Source organism: Gopherus evgoodei, chromosome 15 (assembly GCF_007399415.2).
Source record: "Gopherus evgoodei ecotype Sinaloan lineage chromosome 15, rGopEvg1_v1.p, whole genome shotgun sequence".
NCBI classification, from domain to species: Eukaryota; Metazoa; Chordata; order Testudines; family Testudinidae; genus Gopherus; species Gopherus evgoodei.
Window position 1 is genome coordinate 29,876,210 of NC_044336.1, and position 20,817 is coordinate 29,897,026.

At 43.6% G+C, this 20,817-nt stretch overlaps 1 protein-coding gene across 6 annotated transcripts in view; it reads right to left on the reverse strand.

The window, feature by feature from the left end:
* CCDC57 (coiled-coil domain containing 57) overlaps positions 1-20,817 on the reverse strand; it is a 150,609-nt gene that overhangs the window by 114,758 nt on the left and 15,034 nt on the right. For all 6 annotated transcript variants that reach the window (XM_030534230.1, XM_030534228.1, XM_030534226.1 and 3 more), the window contains 3 exons: positions 14,341-14,449; positions 10,362-10,463; positions 6,517-6,674 (listed from right to left, as the gene is read on the reverse strand). In XM_030534230.1, coding sequence (XP_030390090.1) covers positions 6,517-6,674; positions 10,362-10,463; positions 14,341-14,449 — 369 coding nt within the window. The remainder of the gene's footprint in view (positions 1-6,516; positions 6,675-10,361; positions 10,464-14,340; positions 14,450-20,817) is intronic.

Genomic DNA, 20,817 nt, shown 5'->3' on the forward strand with positions numbered 1-20,817 from the left:
GCATGGTGGGATAAGTCAAGACTGAAATGTAGGTATAGAAGGGATCTTCAGAAAGGGCAGGCGGGATCAAAAGGGAGGAGGTGTTGTATTAGATACCAAAAACACACTTGTTCAGAGGTCCAGAAGAAGGTGAGCGGCAGATCAGCTGAAAGTCTCTGGTAAAGATAAAAGGGGGGAAAAAATAGGGGTGATGTTATGGTAGGTGTCTACTATAGACCACCAAGTCAGGAAGAAGAAATGGATGAGACATTTCTAGAACAAATAAGAGAAATATCCAAAACAAAAGACCTGATAATGGGGGACTTTAACTACCCAGACATCTGTTGGAAAAGTTATACAGCAAAACACAGTATTTCTGGTAAGATCTTGGAATGTACTGGGAATAACATTTTGTTTCCGAAAGTGGAGTAAGTAACCAGAGAGTCATTTTAGACTTGATTCTTACTAATACGGAGGAATTGGTAGGAAAATCGGAAGGCAAGGCAATTTGGGTGAAAATGAATATGAAATGATAGATTTCATGATTCTAAAGAAAGGAAGGAGTGAGAGCAGCAGAATAAGGACAATGGATTTAAAAAAATGCAGACTTTAACACTCAGAGAACAAGTAGATAAAGTCCAATGGGAAGAAATTCAAAAGGAAAAAGGAATTTGGAAGAGCTGGCTGTTTCTCAAGAAGACAATATTAAAAGGCACAACTGCAAAATATCACAATGTGAAAAAGAGATAGGAAGAATACTAAGTGGCCAATATGGCTCCATCAGGAGCTCTTTAATGATCTGAAAATCAAAAAAGAATCCTACACAAAGTGAAAACATGGACAAACTAGTAAAGAGGAGTACAAGAGAATACAAGCATGTACAAGCATAACAGGGGAAATAAAGACAACCCAGGAAATTACAAGACCAGTCAGCTTAACTTCTGTACCCGGAAAGATAATGGAGCAAATAATTAAGCAATCAATTTGCAAACATCTAGAAGATAATAAGGTGATAAGTAACAGTCAGCATGGATTTGTCAAAAACAAATAGCTTTCTTTGACAGGGTAACAAGGCTTGTGGATAGCGGAGAAGCAGTAGACGTGTTATATCATGACTGTAGTAAAGCTTTTGATATTGTCTTGCATGATCTTCTCATAAACTAGGGAAACGCAACCTAGATGGAGCTACTATAAGGTGGGTGCAAAACTGGTTGGAAAACTGTTTCCAGAGAATAGTTATCAGTGGTTCACAGTCATGCTGGAAGGGTATAACAAGTGAGGTCCCACAGGGATCAGTTCTGGGTCCGGTTCTGTTCAATAGCTTCATCAATTATTTAGATAATGGCACAGAGAGTACACTTGTAAAGTTTGTGGATGATATCAAGCTGGGAGGGGTTACAAGTGCTTTGGAAGACAAGATTAAAATTCAAAGTGATCTGGACAAACTGGAGAAATGGTCTGAAGTAAATAGGATGAAATTCAATAAGAACAAATGCAAAGTACTCCATTTAGGAAGGAAAAACTGGTTGCACACATACAAAATGGGAAATGACTGCCTAGGAAGGAGTATTGCAGAAAGGGATCTGGAGGTCATAGTGGACCACAAGCTAAATGAGTCAACAGTGTAACGTCATTGCAAAAAAATGCAAACATCATTCTGGGATACATTAACAGGAGTGTTGTAAGCAACACAGAAGTAATTTTTCCACTTTACTCTGTGCTATTAGGCCTCAGCTGGAGTATTGTGTCCAGTTCTGGGTGCCACATTTCAGGAAGGATGTGGACAAATTGGAGAGAGTCCAGAGAAGAGCAGCAAAAATGAGTAAAGGTCTAGAAAACATGACCTATGAGGGAAGATTGAAAAAAATTGGGTTTGTTTAGTCTGGAGAAGAGAAGACTGAGACATGATAACAGTTTTCACGTATGAACAAGGTTGTTACAAGGAGGAGGGAGAAAAATTGTTTCTCTTAACCTCTGAGGATAGGACAAGCAGCAATGGGCTTAAATTGCAGCAAAGGAGGTTTAGGTTGGCCATTAGGAAAAACTTCCTAACTGTCAGGGTGGTTAAGCAATGGAATAAATTGCCTAAGAAGGTTGTTGAATCTCCATCATTGGAGATTTAAGAGCAGGTTAGACAAACCTGTCAGTAATGGTCTAGATAATTAGTCCTGCCATGAGTGCAGGGGACTGGACTAGATGACCTTTCGAGGTCCCTTCCAGTTCTATGATTCTATGTAGGGACAACAGCAGAAAGGTTAAGGGACAAAATTAGTTGCACCTAATAAGCACATAAAAGGCAATAAGAGCTTCTTGAAATATATTAGGAGCAAGAGAAAGATGAAGTAAAGTGTAGGTCCTCTACTTAGTAGAGAAGGAAAGCCAATAATCGATGACATCAGGAAGGTTGAAATTTTTAATGCCAGTTTTGCTTCGGTCTTCAATAAAAAGGTTAATGGTGACCACTCAACACAATTAATATTAACAATGGAAAAGGAACACAAACCAAAGTTGACAAAGAACAGATTAAAAATATTCAGATAAGTCAGATATATTCAGGTTAGTGGGGCCTCATGAAATGTATCCCAGAATACTTAAAGAACAAGCTGAAGCAATCTCAGAAACATTGGCAATGATCTTCAAGAACTCATGGATAAGGCTATGTTTTAGTCACAGGTATTTTTAGTAAAAGTCATGGACAGGTCACTGGCAGTAAACAAAAATTCACTGCCCATGACTTGTATTATATACCCTTAACTAAAACTTGGGCTAGGGGTTCTTGGGCCGGGGGGTCCAGGGGCATTGCAGGTGCTGAGGGGATGGCATGGGACCCCTGCTGGTGCTGGGGGAGTGAGGAGTGGGCAGCAGCATGTGGCCTGGGATCCCCGCTGGTGCTGGTGGGGCCATGGGGGGTAAGGGTTGGCAGGGATGGAAGGCTTCCTACCTGGCTCCAACTGGCATGTTCCTACAGCTCCTAGAGGGAGGGAAGGGCAGGGGGCTCCCTGTGGTGCCCCTACCACAAGCTCCAGCTCCGCAGCTCCCATTGGCTGAAAACTGCAGCCTATGGGAGCTGTGGGGGCAGCACCTGTGGGTGCAGGCAGTGTGTAGCTGTGAAGCTCCTGGCCCCTCCATCTAGGAAGCTTCAGGGTCATGTCAGCTGCTTCCAGAGAGCCTCCCCAAGTAAAAGCCACCCCGCACCCCAACCCTGAGTCCCCTCCCACACCCAAATTGCCCCAGCACTGGCTGGTGCGGCTGGCTCCAGGGCTGCCTGATCTGCTCGACCAGCCCTGGAGTCAACCACACCGGCCGCTGCAGAAGTCACAGACATCATGGAAAGTCACAGAATCAATGACTTCCATGACAGATACGCAGCCTTACTCATGGACCAGTTAACCTAACTTTGATATATGGAAAGATACTGGAACAAATTATTAAACAATTAACTTGTAAGCATCTAGAGGATAACATGTTTACAAGGAATAGCCAACATGGATTGTCAAGAACAAGTCATGCCAACTCACCTAATTTCCTTCTTTGACAGGGTTACTGGGCTAGCAGATAGGGGAAAGCAGTAGACACAATATATCTTGATTTTAGTAAAGCTTTTGACACAGTCCCACATGACGTTCTCATAAGCAAACAACATGTGGTCTAGATGATATTACTATAAGGTGGGTGAACAACTGGTTGAAAGACCATACTCAGTGGCTTACTGTCAAACTGGGATGGTGTATCTATTGAGGTCCTGAGTCTGGTATTATTCAATATTTTCATTAATGACTCAGATAATGGAGTGGAGAGTATGGTTATAAAGTTTGCAGATAACACCTACCTAAGAAGGGGTGCACGCTGGAGGACAGGATTAAAATTCAAAACAACCTTGACAAACTGGAGAATTGGTCTGAATTCACCAAGATGAAATTCAATAAAGCTAAGTCCTAAGTACTTCACTTAGGCAGGAAAAAATCAAATGAACAACTAGAAAATGAGGAATAATGGGCTAGGTGGTAGTACTGCTGAAAATGATCAGGGATTACAGCGGATCACAAGCTGAATATGAGTCAACAGCAGCTGAGAAAAAGGCTAATATCATTCTAGAGTGTATTAACTGGAGTGTCGTATATAAACACATGCGAGGTAATTGTCCCACTCTGCTTGGCACTGACGAGGCTTCAGCTGTACTACTGTATCCAGTTCTGGGCACCACACTTTAGGAAAGACGGACCAATTGGAAAGTCCAGAAGAGAACAACAAAATGTTTAAGAGGTTTAGAAAAATCTGACCTATGAGGAAAAGTTACAAAAACTAGGCACATTTAGTCTAGAGGAAAAAAAAAAAAAGACTGAGGGGAACCTGATAGTCTTCAAATATTTTAAGGGCTGTTATAAAAAGGACTGTGAGGAATTATTCTCCATGTCCACTGAAGGTAAGACAAGAACTAATGGACTTAATCTGCAGCCAGGGAGATTTAAATTAGATTTTAAAGAAATCTTTCTAACTATAAGGATAGTTAAACTGTAGAATAAGCTTCCAAGAGAGGTGTGCAATCCCCTTCCCTAGTAGCTTTTAAGAACAGGCTGGAAAAATACCTGTTTGGGATGATCTATATTTACTCAGTCCTGCCATAGCACAGGGGCTGCATTTGATGACCAGTTAAGGTCCCTTCCAACCCTACATTTCTATGGTTCATATAAGTGGCAGCATTTTTTTCTTCCCACCACAGCAGTGGTACATCCTTAATGTCAGTGTGATTAAGAAAATTCAAAGAAAGAACAAAAACTATAGAATCCTTAGCTTTCATGAGCACCATGACAAACTTTCTTCACTCTGAGTCTTGCAAGACGACGACTGTGATGGACATGGTATAAGAACCTTGACAGGCAATTGTATTTGGGATTTAGAATACACTCTCTCATCCCAGATCCTGGTTCTCTCTCTGTTGATCATAGAGCCACTCCCACCTATCTTCCCTGTTTCTCTACAGCTAGGGTGGAGTTAACAAGCCACATTTTCCAAAATGAGTCATCAGGAATCACTCAGCATTTCCATGCAGAGATCCACACCTGTTAACAGGATAGGTCAATGGCAGGCACTGTCACCCTGTTATAGAGAAGTACACTGAAAGGCCAGGGAAGGGAAGTGTTGAATCTAAATCAGCCATCTGTGTCCCTGCAGGGAGATAGAAGAACTCATACCCCATCTCTTGCTTTCCCTCCCACACTCATTTCCCAGATGAGCCAGAGAATAGCCACCACCTCTCCTCATTTCCTCACTTGCTAATGTAGTCCTTTCAGTAACAGAATCCATATATATTTTCTCCCCATTTGCTTTCCTGCAGATATAAACCTGTCTGTGCCAAAGTACTTTGCCCTTAAATTCACGCACAATCTACAGAGTTTACAAGCTCTGACAAACAGCTGGTTTAAGAAGTTTATGAAAGTAAAAATGTCAGTACAAATGTGATAATCTACACCAAGTTTCCACATAGTGTGTGAAAAATGAGGGGCCAATCTAATATTTTTATGATTATGGGAAACTCCATTTGTTTGATTATGAGTGGGTGATAGCTATATGGAAGCCTAAGGGTTAACTCAGTTCTACGGGTCTCTGTAGGACTACAGGAAGGCAGACAACAAGCGTAGCTAGCCCTAATCCCAATACTTAATATAACACAAGCGTTGATTCTTTTGAAAATTCACTCCCACCATGCTCTAATCAGCAAGCAGGTTGGTGACTCCAAAGGGGAGTAGGAAAGCCCAGTCAGGAATGTTCAACAAAGAACTTGAAAGCAGTTAAAAACCTAGGACCAGAGAGAGGAAGAAGGATGGAGGGTCTAAAGTAACATGGTCCAGATATTGGGGCACAAGGAATAAGTGCAGTCTGACCTGAACTGGCAAGGTAGGGCCAAGCTTTGGGAAGACGATATGCATAAGCTTTTGTTATTTTTAATCCTGTTCTCTCTGTTTGTGAAGTTCCTATGAATAAATAAACCATACTCTGTTTTGAGTAAGCTGTTTTCTATCGATGGGTTTATCAGCTGGTCAGAGGTCCTTGAGGGGAGGAGGAGAATATAGCAGGCCTGAATTCAGATGGGCCTGGTGGAGGTAAGTACAGCTGGTAAAACAGGATGTACTGCAACCTGGCGACAAAGTGGAGTGAACCATATGGTTCCACTCTGAAAGAAGTGCAGGTATAGATGTCTCACTTGGAAAGGATGACCTCAGGAGAGACTGAGAAAATGCTCAAACATACATTGCATGCCTGAACTATAACACTGTTTACAAATACTTAATACAAACGAAGAAAATTTAAAATAAAGAATGCAGCAGAACTGGTCTAAAACCCACACTACCCAGAGACACTCTAGTAAGCACTCAGATCAATGGACATTTCCTTCTGTTGTGAATATGATAGTATGTGCTATTAGAGTAGGTGATTGTTTATGAAGCTGCCGAGATTATAAAAGAGTGTGGAAGGAAGAGAAAGGAAGAGTGAATTCAAAAGTAGTTGCTCTTAATCATAGCTAGAGTTGTACAGTACTGAGCATCTTTCACAGCTGCAAGATCTTTAAGTTCCCAGTCCTTGCATTTGGCCTCTTTCTCCAACTTCAAATTAGTAGTTTCTGCTATTTGCAATGATTCTGCAGCTTTCATCCCAGCCTCTTTCAGAGCCTCCAGTTCTCTGGTCAACAACTTCACCTTTCAAAGGAAGAAACAAAATTAGAAAGTAATTACTCAAAATTAGAAAATAGTAACAAGGGCATAACAGAACTATTTCACTATGCTCCTGGAGACATCAGAAAGGTTGTAATCCCCAACACATATAATCAGAGTATCAAGAGAAACTCGTAATATCTCAAGAACAACAAAATAATATCAGGGTGCTAAAACTCTACCTCCTAAAACTCTACCTCTTATCTCTTCTCCTACCCTTTTTGAAGTCAGAAGAGATTGCAATCCCTGACTTAGGGCGGGATCATGAAAAGTATTCCTACTCCAGAAAGAGTTCTCTCTCTTCCCATCAGAGCACAATACAGCCTTCTTTGATTTTTTTTAAGTTAGGAATTTTTTAAAAGGTCAAAACACTTGCTTGGTCTAATTTTACTACTTATAAAATAATTCAATGCAATAAAATACTAGAATAAATCTGTATGGGTGAGATTTTCAGAAGCGTTTGGTACATTGACTGGGATTAGCCCCAGGCTAACACTGAGCTCATTTGAAACATTCACCCTCTCCCCTTTATACGCCTCCCAAACACTCATTTTGTATCCTTTCCCCTCATCTTCCTTGCTAACCCTAGGCCTATTTTTGTGTACTAAACGACCTACCATTTTTCCTTTGGATCACCACTTAAAATTTCCTTCTTCAAAAAGCTTTTCAACAATGACCTCTACTACCTCAGCAATGTGCCTCATTAATGAAAAAATCTCCCTCAATTCCCTAAGGTTTGCATCATTATCAAATATGTTATTTGAAATGTGTTATCTATATTTGATTTAGAAAAGATCTTTGAGCTATAGACAGAGTGTCTTCCTCTTTTTATACAGCACTTAGCACACTGGTGGCATTCAAATAATAAACTTAACATGAACAGATGTTGAAATGCACATATTTAGGTCAGCACTACAATTATGGACACAAACTTACACAAAGTTATAAAATCAAGCACTCCAAGGTCAGAAAATTCCAAAGGTCTAGTTTTCTTCCACTCTATCAACTCAGCTGTACCACATATACTATCTATTTGATATCTATGTATTAATAACAATAATACATAGAAGTTTAAATTCAACAAGGAAAACAGGAATAGGAAATACTACATATGTAGTATGAACAAAGCACCAAGCTAACAACAGCCAGACAGAGGCCAGAATTTGGCCCTTTAGTGTGGCCACAAATTGACGGTATTGGCCTCCGGGCGGTATCCCACAGTGCACCATTGTGACCGCACTGGAAAGCAATCTGAACTCAGATGCACTTACCAGGTAGACAGGAAAAGCCTCGTGAACTTTTGAATTGCATTTCCTGTTTGGCCAGCGTGGAGCTCTGATCAGCATGGGTGGCGATGTAGTCCCAAATCCAAAAAGAGCTCCAGCATGGACCGTACGGGAGATACTGGATCTGATCGCTGTATGGGGAGACAAATCTGTTCTCATAGACTCATAGACTCTAGGACTGGAAGGGACCTCGAGAGATCATCGAGTCCAGTCCCCTGCTCTCATGGCAGGACCAAATACTGTCTAGACCATCCCTGATAGACATTTATCTAACCTACTCTTAAATATCTCCAGCGATGGAGATTCCACAACTTCCCTAGGCAATCTGTTCCAGTGTTTAACTACCCTGACAGTTAGGAACTTTTTCCTAATGTCCAACCTAAATCTCCATTGCTGCAGTTTAAGCCCATTGCTTCTTGTTCTATCATTGGAGGCTAAGGTGAACAAGTTTTCTCCCTCCTCCTGATGACACCCTTTTAGATACCTGAAAACTGCTATCATGTCCCCTCTCAGTCTTCTCTTTTCCAAACTAAACAAACCCAATTCCTTCAGCCTTCCTTCTATCTGAGCTCCGTTACAGAAGATGAAATGCCAAAGCATTTGAAAAAAAAACTCCAGGCTATGATACAGAGTCCACAGCACAGTGCTGTGTGACAAGCGTAACGGAAAGCCAAAGAATCAAATGGACGTTCACGGAGGGAGGAAGCGGGGACTGAGGACTCCAGCTATCCCACAGTCCCCAGAGTCTCCGAAAAGCATTTGCATTCTTGGCTGAGCTCCCAATGCCTGTCGGGTCAAACACATTGTCCGGGGTGGCTCAGAGTATATCTCGTCAATTTACTTCCCCCTCTCCCCCTGTGAAAGAAAAGGGGAAAAAAATCGTTTCTTGACTTTTTTCAATGTCACCCTATGTCTACTGCATGCTGCTGGTAGATGTGGTGCTGCAGCACTGAACAGCAGCATCCTCTCCCCTCCCCTCCCCAGTGGCAGATAGTACAGTACAAAAGGACTGATAGCCGTCCTCATCATCAACCCGTGAGTGCTCCTGGCTGTCTTCAGATGAGGTCAGCTGGGGGCACCTCGGTAAAAATAGGAATGACTCCTGGTCATTCCCAGCAGATGGTACAGAACGGCTGGTAACCGTCTTCATCATAGCAATTGAGGGCTGAGTTCCATCAGATCCCCCTTTCATGTCTAAAGAAAAGATTCTGTACTGCCTGGACTATCATAGCAGCTGGAGGCTGCCTCCCCCTCATTTTATCTCACTAAAAACTCGGTGTTTCTTATTCCTGCATTCTTTATTACTTCATCACACAAATGGAGGGACACTGCCATGGTAACCCAGGAAGGTTGGGGGAGAAGGGAAGCAACGGGTGGGGTTGTTGCAGGGGCACCCCCCGTGAATGGCACGCAGCTCATCATTTCTGTGGAATCTCACATGGAACGGCTGTGCTCTCTGGTTCTCTGATACACTGGTTCTCTAGTACACTTGCCCCATATTCTAGGCAGGACTGACTCTATTTTTGGATAAAACAAAGGAGGGAATGACCCGGGGAGTCATTCCCATTTTTGTCTTTGTGCCCCCAGCCAACCTCAGCGAAGGCCAGCCAGGAGCACCCATGACAGAAGCAGACAGTACAGAATGACTGGTAACAGTCTCTGCTACCTTGCAAAGGCAAATGAATGCTGCTGTGTAGCATTGCAGTACCGCCTCTGTCAGCGGCATCCAGTACGCATACGGCGCCAGTGACAAAAGGCAAAACGGGCTCCATGGTTGCCATGCTATGGCATCTGCCAGGGCAATCCAGGGAAAAAGGGCGCGAAATGATTGTCTGTGTTGCTTTCACGGAGGAAGGAATGAGTGATGACATTTACCCAGAATCACTCGCGACACTATTTTTGCACCATCATGCATTGGGATCTCAACCCACAATTCCAATGGGTGGGGGAGACTGAGGGAACTATGGGATAGCTACGGGATAGCTACCCACAGTCCAATGCTCCAGAAATCGATGCTAGCCTTGGTACATGGATGCACACCGCCGAATTATTGTGCTTTGTGTGGCCACGTGCACTCGACTTTATACAATCTGTTTTACAAAACCGGTTTATGTAAAATCGGAATAATCCTGTAGTGTAGGCATACCCTGACAGGTACATTTTCTCATCAGTGTGCAGGAAGATTCTGTTAACCATAGTGGAATTATGATGCAACCCTCAAGTAACTCCACTTTCTACTATCCTGGAAACAACTCATTCAGTGCACTGGTGAAAAAGGGAAGAGTGTGACCTATCTATTTGTGTCATAGACTATATCAAACTTGGGATGATAGTAAAGTATGTTTATTTTGTAGACAAAATGAAAGTATAGCTTAAAGACAATTACCTTGAGTTCATGAGAAAGAACTAAATTACTCATTTCATCTGTCTGCCGCTGAAATGCATGTTCTCTCTTTTTAATTTCTGCATCAAATTCCATTAGCAGCTCCTGTAATGGATTACAGGGAATGAATTAATAATCACATAAAGAAAGACATACACTTAAAACTTCCCATTATTGCTACCACTAATGCAATTCCACTGATGGGAACAACAATGGGAATCCTAATATAGACCATGTCAGCTACCATTGCATCTTAACCACTGTCTTATCTAGGTTTGATTTGAAGAGAGTTGGACAACAAACTGGCTAGAACATTGTGTCTGGGGTACAGTAATTCTCTCACCATTGCTTGCACCAGTGGAGCTATGCCAATACTACAACAACAATAGGGAATTTAAAGAAAAAGCTCAGTGTAAAGAAGGCTCCTGAGTTACCTAAAATGACGTCTTCCATGTAATATTAAAGTCAAAACTATCCACAGTTGTAGAAAAGATGAAATTGCAAAATGTATTTTTTAACTAAAAATGTACATATATTAAAGTCATATTCCTTTATAATATTTATCCAACTATGCAACCTATAACTTTTGATAAGAAAATGTGAGTTTTGCTTTAAATCTTACTTGAACGGTGAAATAAACTACACTCCCATATGGATCTAAGAATGTGCTGTTTCGGCTAGTACTGTGGGCTTTTCCTTCTAGACCATGGGTGGTCAACCTGTGGCTCCAGAGCCACATGTGGCTCTTCAGAAGTTAATATGTGGCTCCTTGTATAGGCACCAACTCTGGGGCTGGAGTTACTGGCACCAACTTTTCAATGTGCTGGGAGGTACTCATTGCTCAACCCCTGGCTCTGCCACAGGCCCTGCCCCTACACCATCCCTTCCCCTGAGCCTGCAGTGCCCTCACTCCTCCCCTTACAGAGCCTCCTGCATACCATGAAACAGCTGATTGGGAGGTACGGGGAGGGAGGGAGAGGTGCTGATCAGCCGGGCTGCCAGTGGATGGGAGGCTCTGGGAGTCGGGGTAAGGGGTGTTGATGGGGGGCTGCTGATGTATTACTGTGGCTCTTTGGAAAAGTACATTGGTAAATTCTGGCTCCTTCTCAGGCTCAGATTGGCCACCCCTGTTCTAGACATATGAATTGTCAAAAAACAAGCAATAACCTCAAACTACTAATGACAATAAATCAAGTAGACTACAAGTTGCGAAAACACAGAATAAATGACTTCAGCATAATTTTTTGGTCATATTGTGTATTAAGGTTCCATTTATAAATAGTTTATAAAGGGAAAATAAATGTTAAAATTTTTAACAGTCATGAATAGTGTGTGTTATAGATGGTTATAATCTGATCAGTAAAGGAGTTATAAATGGTTATACACAATCTAGTGACCTGTTGGACTTCATAATAATCTATGACAATTGATTAAAACATTTATCATTAATTTTTTAATAAATGCAACTTGATATTAAAGTGACCATTTTTTCTATTCTTACATAAATTAGATGTTATTCTAGTTACTTGAACTATGGATAATACCAGAAGAATCTAAACCTTCAGTAAAACTACTGACTCCTCTCATTGCTTCAGTTCTTCACTTTTATTTGTGCCAAATTTTCTGAAGTTAATAAAATGCTCCAAAACAACATGACCTTGATGGTGTAAAAATATACACTATAATAAAATTAAAATCATAGAAATATAGGGATGGAAGCATAGGTGTGTGAACTAAGGGCGCATCGTGCGGGGTCTCTGCTACCAGTCCTGTGCCCAGAGTTCTAGCACTGCCAGCCCCGTGCCCAGGGCTCTGCTCCTGGCCTCACGCCCAGGTCCCGGCTGCAGAACCAGCTCCCAGGGCTCTGGTCCTAGCCCCGCATGCAGGATCCCAGCTTCCGGTCCCACACTCGGGACTCTGCTCCCGCCCAGCATCAGTCCCCTTACTCCTGTCCATGTCCCCTTCCCAGAGCCATGGCCTGATCCTGGCCCCAGCTCTGGGGAGAGGGGGCAAAGACAGGGGTAAGGTGGGTGGAAAACAAAAAGTTTGGGGACCACTGGCTTTCAGCACTCCCATGGTAAAAGTGTTCTAGCACCACTGGATGGAAGAGCCCTCGAGAGGTCATCAAATTCAGCCCCCTGCTGCTGCACATTGTGGATAGTTCTCTGAAAACATCCATTCAGTGACTCCAACATCTTTCTTGAGTGGTAACAGAAAATTTATATTGCATCACTGTATATGGATAGTTGGGACTGTGTTTTTGAGGGTGCATTACTTTGCATTTATCAACATTGAATTTCATCTACCATTTTATTGCCCAGCCACCCAGTTTTGTGAGATCCCTTTATAGCTCTTCACAGGCGCTTTTGACTTAACTATCTTGAGTAGTTTTGTATCAGCTGCAACATGTCCTTAAAAACCTCCAATAAAGAGGATTCCACAACCTCCATTGAAAGTCTATTCCACAGCTTAATTATCCTTACTGTATAAAAGTTGTTTCTGATAGCTAACCTAAATCTCCCCTGCTTCAGGTTATGACCATTAATTCCTATCCTATATTCAGTGGACATGCAGAACAATTGATCATGATCCTCTTTATAACAGCCTTTAACATATTTGAAGACTTATCAGTTTCCCCCTCGGTCATACATGACACTCCAGTTCATTCACTTCAGAATGAGATTAGCTTTCTTGCAGTTGCATCACATCGTTGACTCATGCTCTATTTGTGATCCAGTGTAACCCCCGATCCTTTTCAGCAGTACTATCACCTACCCAGTTATTCACCACTTGTAGTTAGGCATTTGATTTTTTCCTGCTTAAGTGAAGTTCTTGGCACGTATCTTTATTAAATTTCATCTTGTTGAATTCAGACCAATTCTCCAATTTGTTAAGGCTGTTTTGAATTCTATCCTCCAAAATGCTTGCACCCCTCCCAGCTTGGTGTCATCTGAAAATTTTATAAGCATACTCTCCACTCCATTATTCAAGTAATTAATGAAAATACTGAGTTGTACCAGACCCAGGAATGACCCAAAAGTAGTAAATATGATAAATGTTGATTTTCATAAGGCTTGTGTCAAAAGCCTTATGAAAAATCAAATTATGTCAAGTCATATCTCCTGCTTCCCACCATCCAGCAGGCCCATAATCCAGTCAAGGTAAATCCCTGTTAAATACAGAGATTTGATGATAATATTACTGCATGTTTTGCTAGACAAAAAAATAAGCCCACTTTTGTAATGATCACCATTTTGTTTCTGATATTTACATGGCAATGACTTGTAAATTTGAAATGTCTTAAATTTTTTTTTTAAAAAAAGGTGAAGAGTATAAATTATCCTAAAAATTTTATTTTTGCAATATATGGGCAGTAAGACACCCTCAATCAGGTGACAACTAAAGCTCAAACAAACTCCATTGCTAAGTATTCTCATATTATGAAATGATTGAGTATTAATAGTAGCAGAGGATTGTGTGTTAACAATGGCATAAAAAATGGGAAGAGAAAGTCTTGAAATCAGAGAAGTATGGCATGCTGGCACATGTTAATATGTTTATTTAGCCTATACGCCTGCCTAAAGCGGCTTCTGATTTATAGAAGCTGACCTTTCCTGGAATTTCAAGGTTAGCCAATTTAGCACAGTGTGCTAGCTGTATCCTCATATACGAGAATCTTACACCATCTCAGTTTACTAAATATAATCTTACTAATTCTTCCCAAGGGGAGGCCGCCAGACTAGTCAGCAAAGCACCTGCCAGTATGCAAATACCACATGACACCTATTACTGTAAAGCAACATGCAGTACTGCCCATTGCACATCTTACATTAATTTTAACATTAGAGCTAAAAAGGACTGCCTGAATAGGTATCAGGTATCTATAATGCATAATTTTCCCCTAAGAATGGATGGACTGTAAAGTAGAAATTACATCTACTGTGGCTTGTTTAACAAAGTTGTTTTCTATAGACTCCTGTACCTGTTTCTGCAAAGCAAGCTCTCCTTCCACTTCTTGGAGTTTTCTCTCCAGTTGCTGTTTCAGCTTCTTATACTCCTCACAGTGACGGTCAATGTCAGAAACCTTAGAACTGTAACACCACCAAACAAATTTATATGAAATGTGGTCAATTATGAACAATTGATAGGTGCTTCTGAAAGGTTCTTCCAGCAACAACGCACTCAGAAATATAACTTGCAAAAATGTAATTTCTTAAACAAAAATGCATCTTAACTTTCCATTCACAACATATAATTACAAAATAATTGTTTTCAATCTCTTAGGGTATGTCTACACAACCAGCCGGATAGGCAGGCAGCAATCGATCCAGCGGGGATCGATTTATTGCTTAGATAAAATAATAAATTTGAGATATACCTATCTCAGAACTGGAAGGAACCCTGAAAGGTCATCGAGTCTGGCCCCCCCCTGCCTTCACTAGCAGGACCAAGTACTGACTTTGCCCCAGTTTCCTACATGGCCCCCTCAAGGATTGAACTCACAACCCTGGGTTTATCAGGCCAATGCTCAAACCACTGAGCTATCCCTCTCCTCTTCTAGTGTAGATGCGATAAATTGACTCCTGAGCACTCTCCCATCGACTCCTGTACTCCACCGCTGCAAGAGGCACAGGCAGGGTTGACGAGGGAGTGGCAGCAGTCGACTCACTGCAGTGAAGAAACCACGGTGAGTAGGTCTATGTATGTCGACTTCAGCTACGTTATTCATATAACTTAGATGGATTTTCTCCCCCCACCCCAGTGTAGACCAGGTCTTACAAATAAGTAAATATTTAACAATTAATACATTTTCAGATCAGAAGGGACCCTTGTTCAAACTCCTGCATAGGCTATAACTTCTGGTTGAGCTTCAGCATATTTTTTAGAAAGATGTCTAATCTGGGCTAGACTACGCTACAAAGCCAGTACAGCTATACCAGCAAAATCTCCTAGTTGAGATGCAGACTACTCCAGCAAAAAGAAGTCTTTTGCCAGTATACTTAAACCACCTCCCTGAATGACATAAGCTATGCCACAGAAAGGACTCTTTTGCCAATATAAGCAGTATCTACATGTGGGGATTTATCAGCATAGCTATGTCACTTAGGAGTGATTTTTCACACTTTCTGACAGACATAGCTACATTGATAAAACTCTGTAGTGTAGACCAGGCCTAATGAGTAAAAGACTTCAAGTGATGGCAACTCCAACACATCCTTTGTAAGTTGTCCAGTGATTAATTACCCTTATTGCTAGAAATTTGTGACTCGTTTCAAGTTTGAATTTGGCTAGCTTCGACTTCCAGACATGGGATCTCATTATGCCTTTGTCTGATAGGTTAAAGAGCCCTCTGGTAGGTTAAAGAGCCCTCTCGCATCAGATATCTTCTTCCTATGTAGGTACTTATACAGCATGATCAACCGTCTCTGAACTTTCTCTTTGATAAATGAGATGGGGCACACGTGCACTGCACTGGTTCAGCAGCAGTTAATCCTACTCTGTGGGCAGAGGAGGCCATGCCCCCTTGGCCTGCTGAGCATGCTCCAGCTGGAACCCAGGTATAAAAAGGAAGCAGCTAAGCTCAGTCAGGGCTGACTGCTGAGGAGGGAGGATGCACATTGCAGGCTCCAGTCCAGGAGGTGCTGAAGCCTGAGACTGATGAAGCCAGAGATGCAGAAACCCAGGTAGATACCCAGAGGCCTACAGATGCCTGAGGGAGGTTGGTGCCATCGGGAGCTACACACACCGAGGAAACCAGAGATGCCCAGACCACTACTTCAAGAGACAGGGTAGGAAGTAGCCCAGGGGAGGCATAGCCATTGGGCCAAGTGATGTCAGTGTGTTTTGATTGGATCCCCATTGACTCAGTGGCAAATACTCTCACTATGACAGGACCCTGGGCTGGGACCTGGTGGAGCAGGGGGAACTGCGTCCCAGCAGCCACTCACCCCTAGGTGCCAGCCCAGTTGTCCCCATTAGCCATCAGACCACCTAGCCCCAAAAGAGAGGGCAGCTATATTGACTCTGGTTATTAGGCCATGAAATCCTGAGGGAGAGGACAATCATACTGCCTTTGGCCTCTAGGTCACACCACCTAAAATTAAGCGTTGTCGGGTGGATTCAGCCGTGGGATTATAACGACCCTGACCCAAGGAGGACGTGCTTGCCCCACAACAATAAGCTAAATAGATTGAGCTTCTTAAGTCTGTCACTGAAAGGCAGCTTTCCAGATCTTACCTCATTCTGGTGGCTCTTTAATAAGGATGCTGAAGAACTAGAGGGGGTTCATTAAAGCACAGAAACCAGAACTGGACACATTGATGAAACCATTACTGTAATAATATCATAAACAGAGGAAATACCACCCCTTTGGTCCTATTTGATATTCCTCTAATTATGCATCCAAGGATTATATAAAACCCTTAGCCATAGCATCACACTGGGGACTCATGTTCAGCTGGTCATTCACCAGAATCCCTAAGTGCTCTTCAGAGTCACTGCTTTCCAGGATACAGTTCTCCATGCAGTAACTATGACCTACATTCTTTGCTTCTACATGTATGACCTTGAATCTAGCTAAAACACATGGTTTTTGTTTGTGCCCAACTTATCAAGAGATCCAGGTGACTCCATGTAAGTTACCTGTCCTCACCATTATCTACCACTCCACCAATTTTTCTGTCATCTGAAAACATTACAGCAATTATTTCAGATTTTCTTCCAGGTGGTTTTTGGATATTTCAGTAGTTTGTTCCTCATCCACCTCCTTTTTCTGATTTGGTGGTCTATAGTAGACCCCTATCATAATATTGTGACATTCCTCTAGCGGAGTGGCATGTTTTTAGAAATGCTGGTGGTGCCCAGAACCCGCCCTTGCCCAAATTCCACCCCTTCACCTGCCCAAGGCTCTGGGAGGGAGTTTGGGTGAGGGAGAAGGTCTGGGGTGCAGGCCCTAGGCTGGGGCAGAGGATTGAGGTGCAGACTCTGGGAGGGAGTTTGGGGATGGGAGGGGTGCAGAGGGATAGGGTGCAGGGGTGAGAGCTGTCTGGGGCTGGCAACGGGGGTTTTGGGGTGTGGGAAGGGCTCAGGGTGAGAGTAGGAGCATGGGAGGGTGAGGGCTCTGGCTGGGACTGGGGATAAGGTGTTTGGGGTGCTGGAGGGGCTCAGGGCTAGGGTAGAGGGTGCAGTGGGGGTTGTGTGAAAGCCCTGACTAGGGGTGTGGGTTCTGGGCTGGTGATGAGGATGAGTGCAGGCAGGCTGGGGATGAGGTTGGGTGCAGGCAGGCTGCTCCAGGACAGGAGCCAGAGAGGAGGACTCCCCTCCCCAGCCCTTTCCTTGCTGACAGCAGCAAGCTCTGGGGGAGGAGCCCCCCTTTCCTGTCCCCCCAACATCCCCCCACCACTGTCACTGCATGTGCTCCTAGGGCCCCTCTCAGGTCCAGGAATCTTCCTCGCCTTCCCCGTGGTGGGTGTCGGGGGGTGCTGCATACCTCCTCCCCTGCTGTTGCCCCTGACTGTAGCCTCACTGGGGGTGAAGGATGGGGCTGCCTCCTTGCCCAGCATGGGGAAGGAGCAGTGACTGCGGATAAGGGGGTCTCCTGTGCTGGTAGAAGAGGCCACTGGAAAATGAAAGGGTCTGAGGGGGAAGGGCAGGCTCAGAGTCAGTCAGCCCTGGCAGTGGAGAAGGTGGGCACTAGGACCCCACGGCAGCAGTTGCTGCAGGGAAGCAGAATGGAGGAGAGAGACTCTTGGAATGCACAGGGGACCAGGAGCATACTTATCTTAGAGGAACTTCAGTTCTTCAAGATGTTTTGTCCCTTTGGTGGTCCATCATTGGATTTGTGTATGCCCATGTGTGCTCCCCACCAGAGAATGCAAAGCATCCAGTGTCCCAAACCTGTGCAGAACAGCACCTTGAGCCTCCAAACAAGGACATATAAGGTGATATGGATCCACTGCCACTCAAATTCTTCTCAACCACGAAGCAGAATTTCCACAGCCAAGGGGGACAAGGGTGAGAGATGGAGCACCCGGAGGGACAAAACATTTAGAAGAACTCAAGTTACTGTATGGTATGTAACCTCTTCTTTTTTGAGTATATGTCCTTATGAGTGCTCTAGCACAGGAGACTCCCAAGCAGTAACTCAGAGTGGGTTCTGGGGAGGCAAGTCTAAAACAGTTCAAAAGGACTGCGTTGTCAAAGGTAGTATTTCTGGAAGCAGGTAAGATGGTGTAATGCTTGGCAAAGATATGAAGAGATGACCAGGTTGCACTCCTACAGATTTCTATTATAACATCTTTCAGTAGCATTATAGGTGTGGACTCCACCTGAGTGGAATGTACTGTTAGTGTACCAAGGCCACATCCCAACAGATTCATAACACCCTTGTACTGAAATGATTTAGAGTGCTCAGACATCTCGGACCTTCTAAACCATATCTTTGTTGTTCTCAAGTCCCTCAGGGTGCGGAGGGAGGAGTCTGTCATCACTGAAGGGCTTGGGCCATTCAATCATATTCTGCACCTCTCTCAGGAGACCATAAGACTGGAACCAAGATGTTCTCCATATAACCACAGTTGTGGCTAAGAATCTAGGATATGTGCCGGTGCATGTAGGGCAGCCTGGAGGCAGGTTTTAATTATTAACTATCTTCTAAAATGAGGACTTGAAGTTATTTCTTCTGGTCCTGTGGCAGATGTTCAAAAAATGTATGAATTTGGAAAACGTGTCAAAATATTTTGCCAACAGGAGTTGGTAGTTTGCCACCTGAAACTGGAGAGCTGCCAAGGAGTAGCTTTTTTGTATCCAGGAGGGCTAAACATTTAGACTCCATAACATAAGGAAAGGGTCTGGAGCAGGTTTGTCAATTTCCTTCATCAGCCACATCCACCACCAGGGAACTGGGAGTGGGGTGGAAAAATAAATGCTCTATTCCTTTGCCAGGAATATAGTACTTTTTAATCCACCCACTCATAGGTGAGTTGGATAGTGCTAGGTGTTTGCCAGACTTTATCAAACCTGCATACCTCTGATCCTCTTATATGGATTGGAAACATGGACGCTGCTTAAACAAGACACCAGGAAGCTGGAGGCATTTCATGTGTGTAAAAGATGGTTTGACTTTATCAGTAATAGGGATGTACCTTTGAGAACTGGCCTCAAGAATTTAAGTCATCATTGGCCACTACCAGCTAGCCCTTTTTGGGCATGTTGCTTGCCTCAGGGTACGTCTACACTACAGGATTATTCCAATTTTACATAAACCGGTTTTGTAAAGCAGATTGTATAAAGTCGAGTGCACGCGGCCACACAAAACACAATAATTCGGTGGTGTGTGTCCATGTACCGAGGCTAGCATCGATTTCTGGAGCGTTGCACTGTAGGGTAGCTATCCCGTAGCTATCCCATAGTTCCCGCAGTCGCCCCTGCCCATTTGAATTCTGGGTTGAGATCCCAGTGCATGATGGTGCAAAAACAGTGTCGCAGGTAATTCTGGGTAAATGTCGTCACTCATTCCTTCCTCTGTGAAAGCAACGGCAGACAATCATTTTGTGCCCTTCTTCCCCTGGATTGCCCTGGCAGATGCCATAGCATGGCAACCATGGAGCCCGTTTTGCCTTTTGTCACTGTATGTGTACTGGATGCTGTTGACAGAGGCAGTACTGCAGTGCTACACAGCAGCATTCATTTGCCTTTGCAAGGTAGAAAAGACGGTTACCAGTCATTCTGTAACGTCTGCTGTGCCATTGTAAATTGGCGATGAGATGACGGTTATCAGTCGTTCTGTACTGTCTGCTGCTGTCATGGGTGCTCCTGGCTGACCTTCACTGAGGTTGGCCAGGGGCGCAAAGACAAAAATGGGAATGGCCCCCCGAGTCATTCCCTCCTTTATGTTGTATTTAAAAATAGAGTCAGTCCTGCCTAGAATTATGGGGCAAGTGTACTAGAGAACCAGTGTATCAGAGAACCAGAGAGCACAGCCGCTCCGTGTCAGATCCCACAGAAATGATGAGCTGCATGCCATTCTAGGGGGTGCCCCTGCAACAACCCCACCCATCGCTTCCCTCCTCCCCAAATCCTTCTGGGCTACCGTTGCAGGGTCCCCTCATTTGTGTGATGAAGTAATAAAGAATGCAGGAATAAGAAACACTGACTATTTAGTGAGATAAAATGAGGGAGAGGTAGCCTCCAGCTGCTATGATAGTCCAGGCAGTACAGAATCTTTACTTTAGACATGAAAGGGGAGGGGCTGATGGAGTTCAGCCCCCAGTTGCTATGATGAGGACAGTTACCAGCCATTCTGTACCATCTGCCAGGAATAATCGAGAGTCATTCCTATTTTTACCCAGGCTCCCCCAGCCGATCTCACCTGAGGCCAGCCAGGAGCACTCACGGGATGATGACAAGGACAGCTACCAGTCCTACTGCACTGTACCGTCTGCCACAGGGGAGGGGAGAG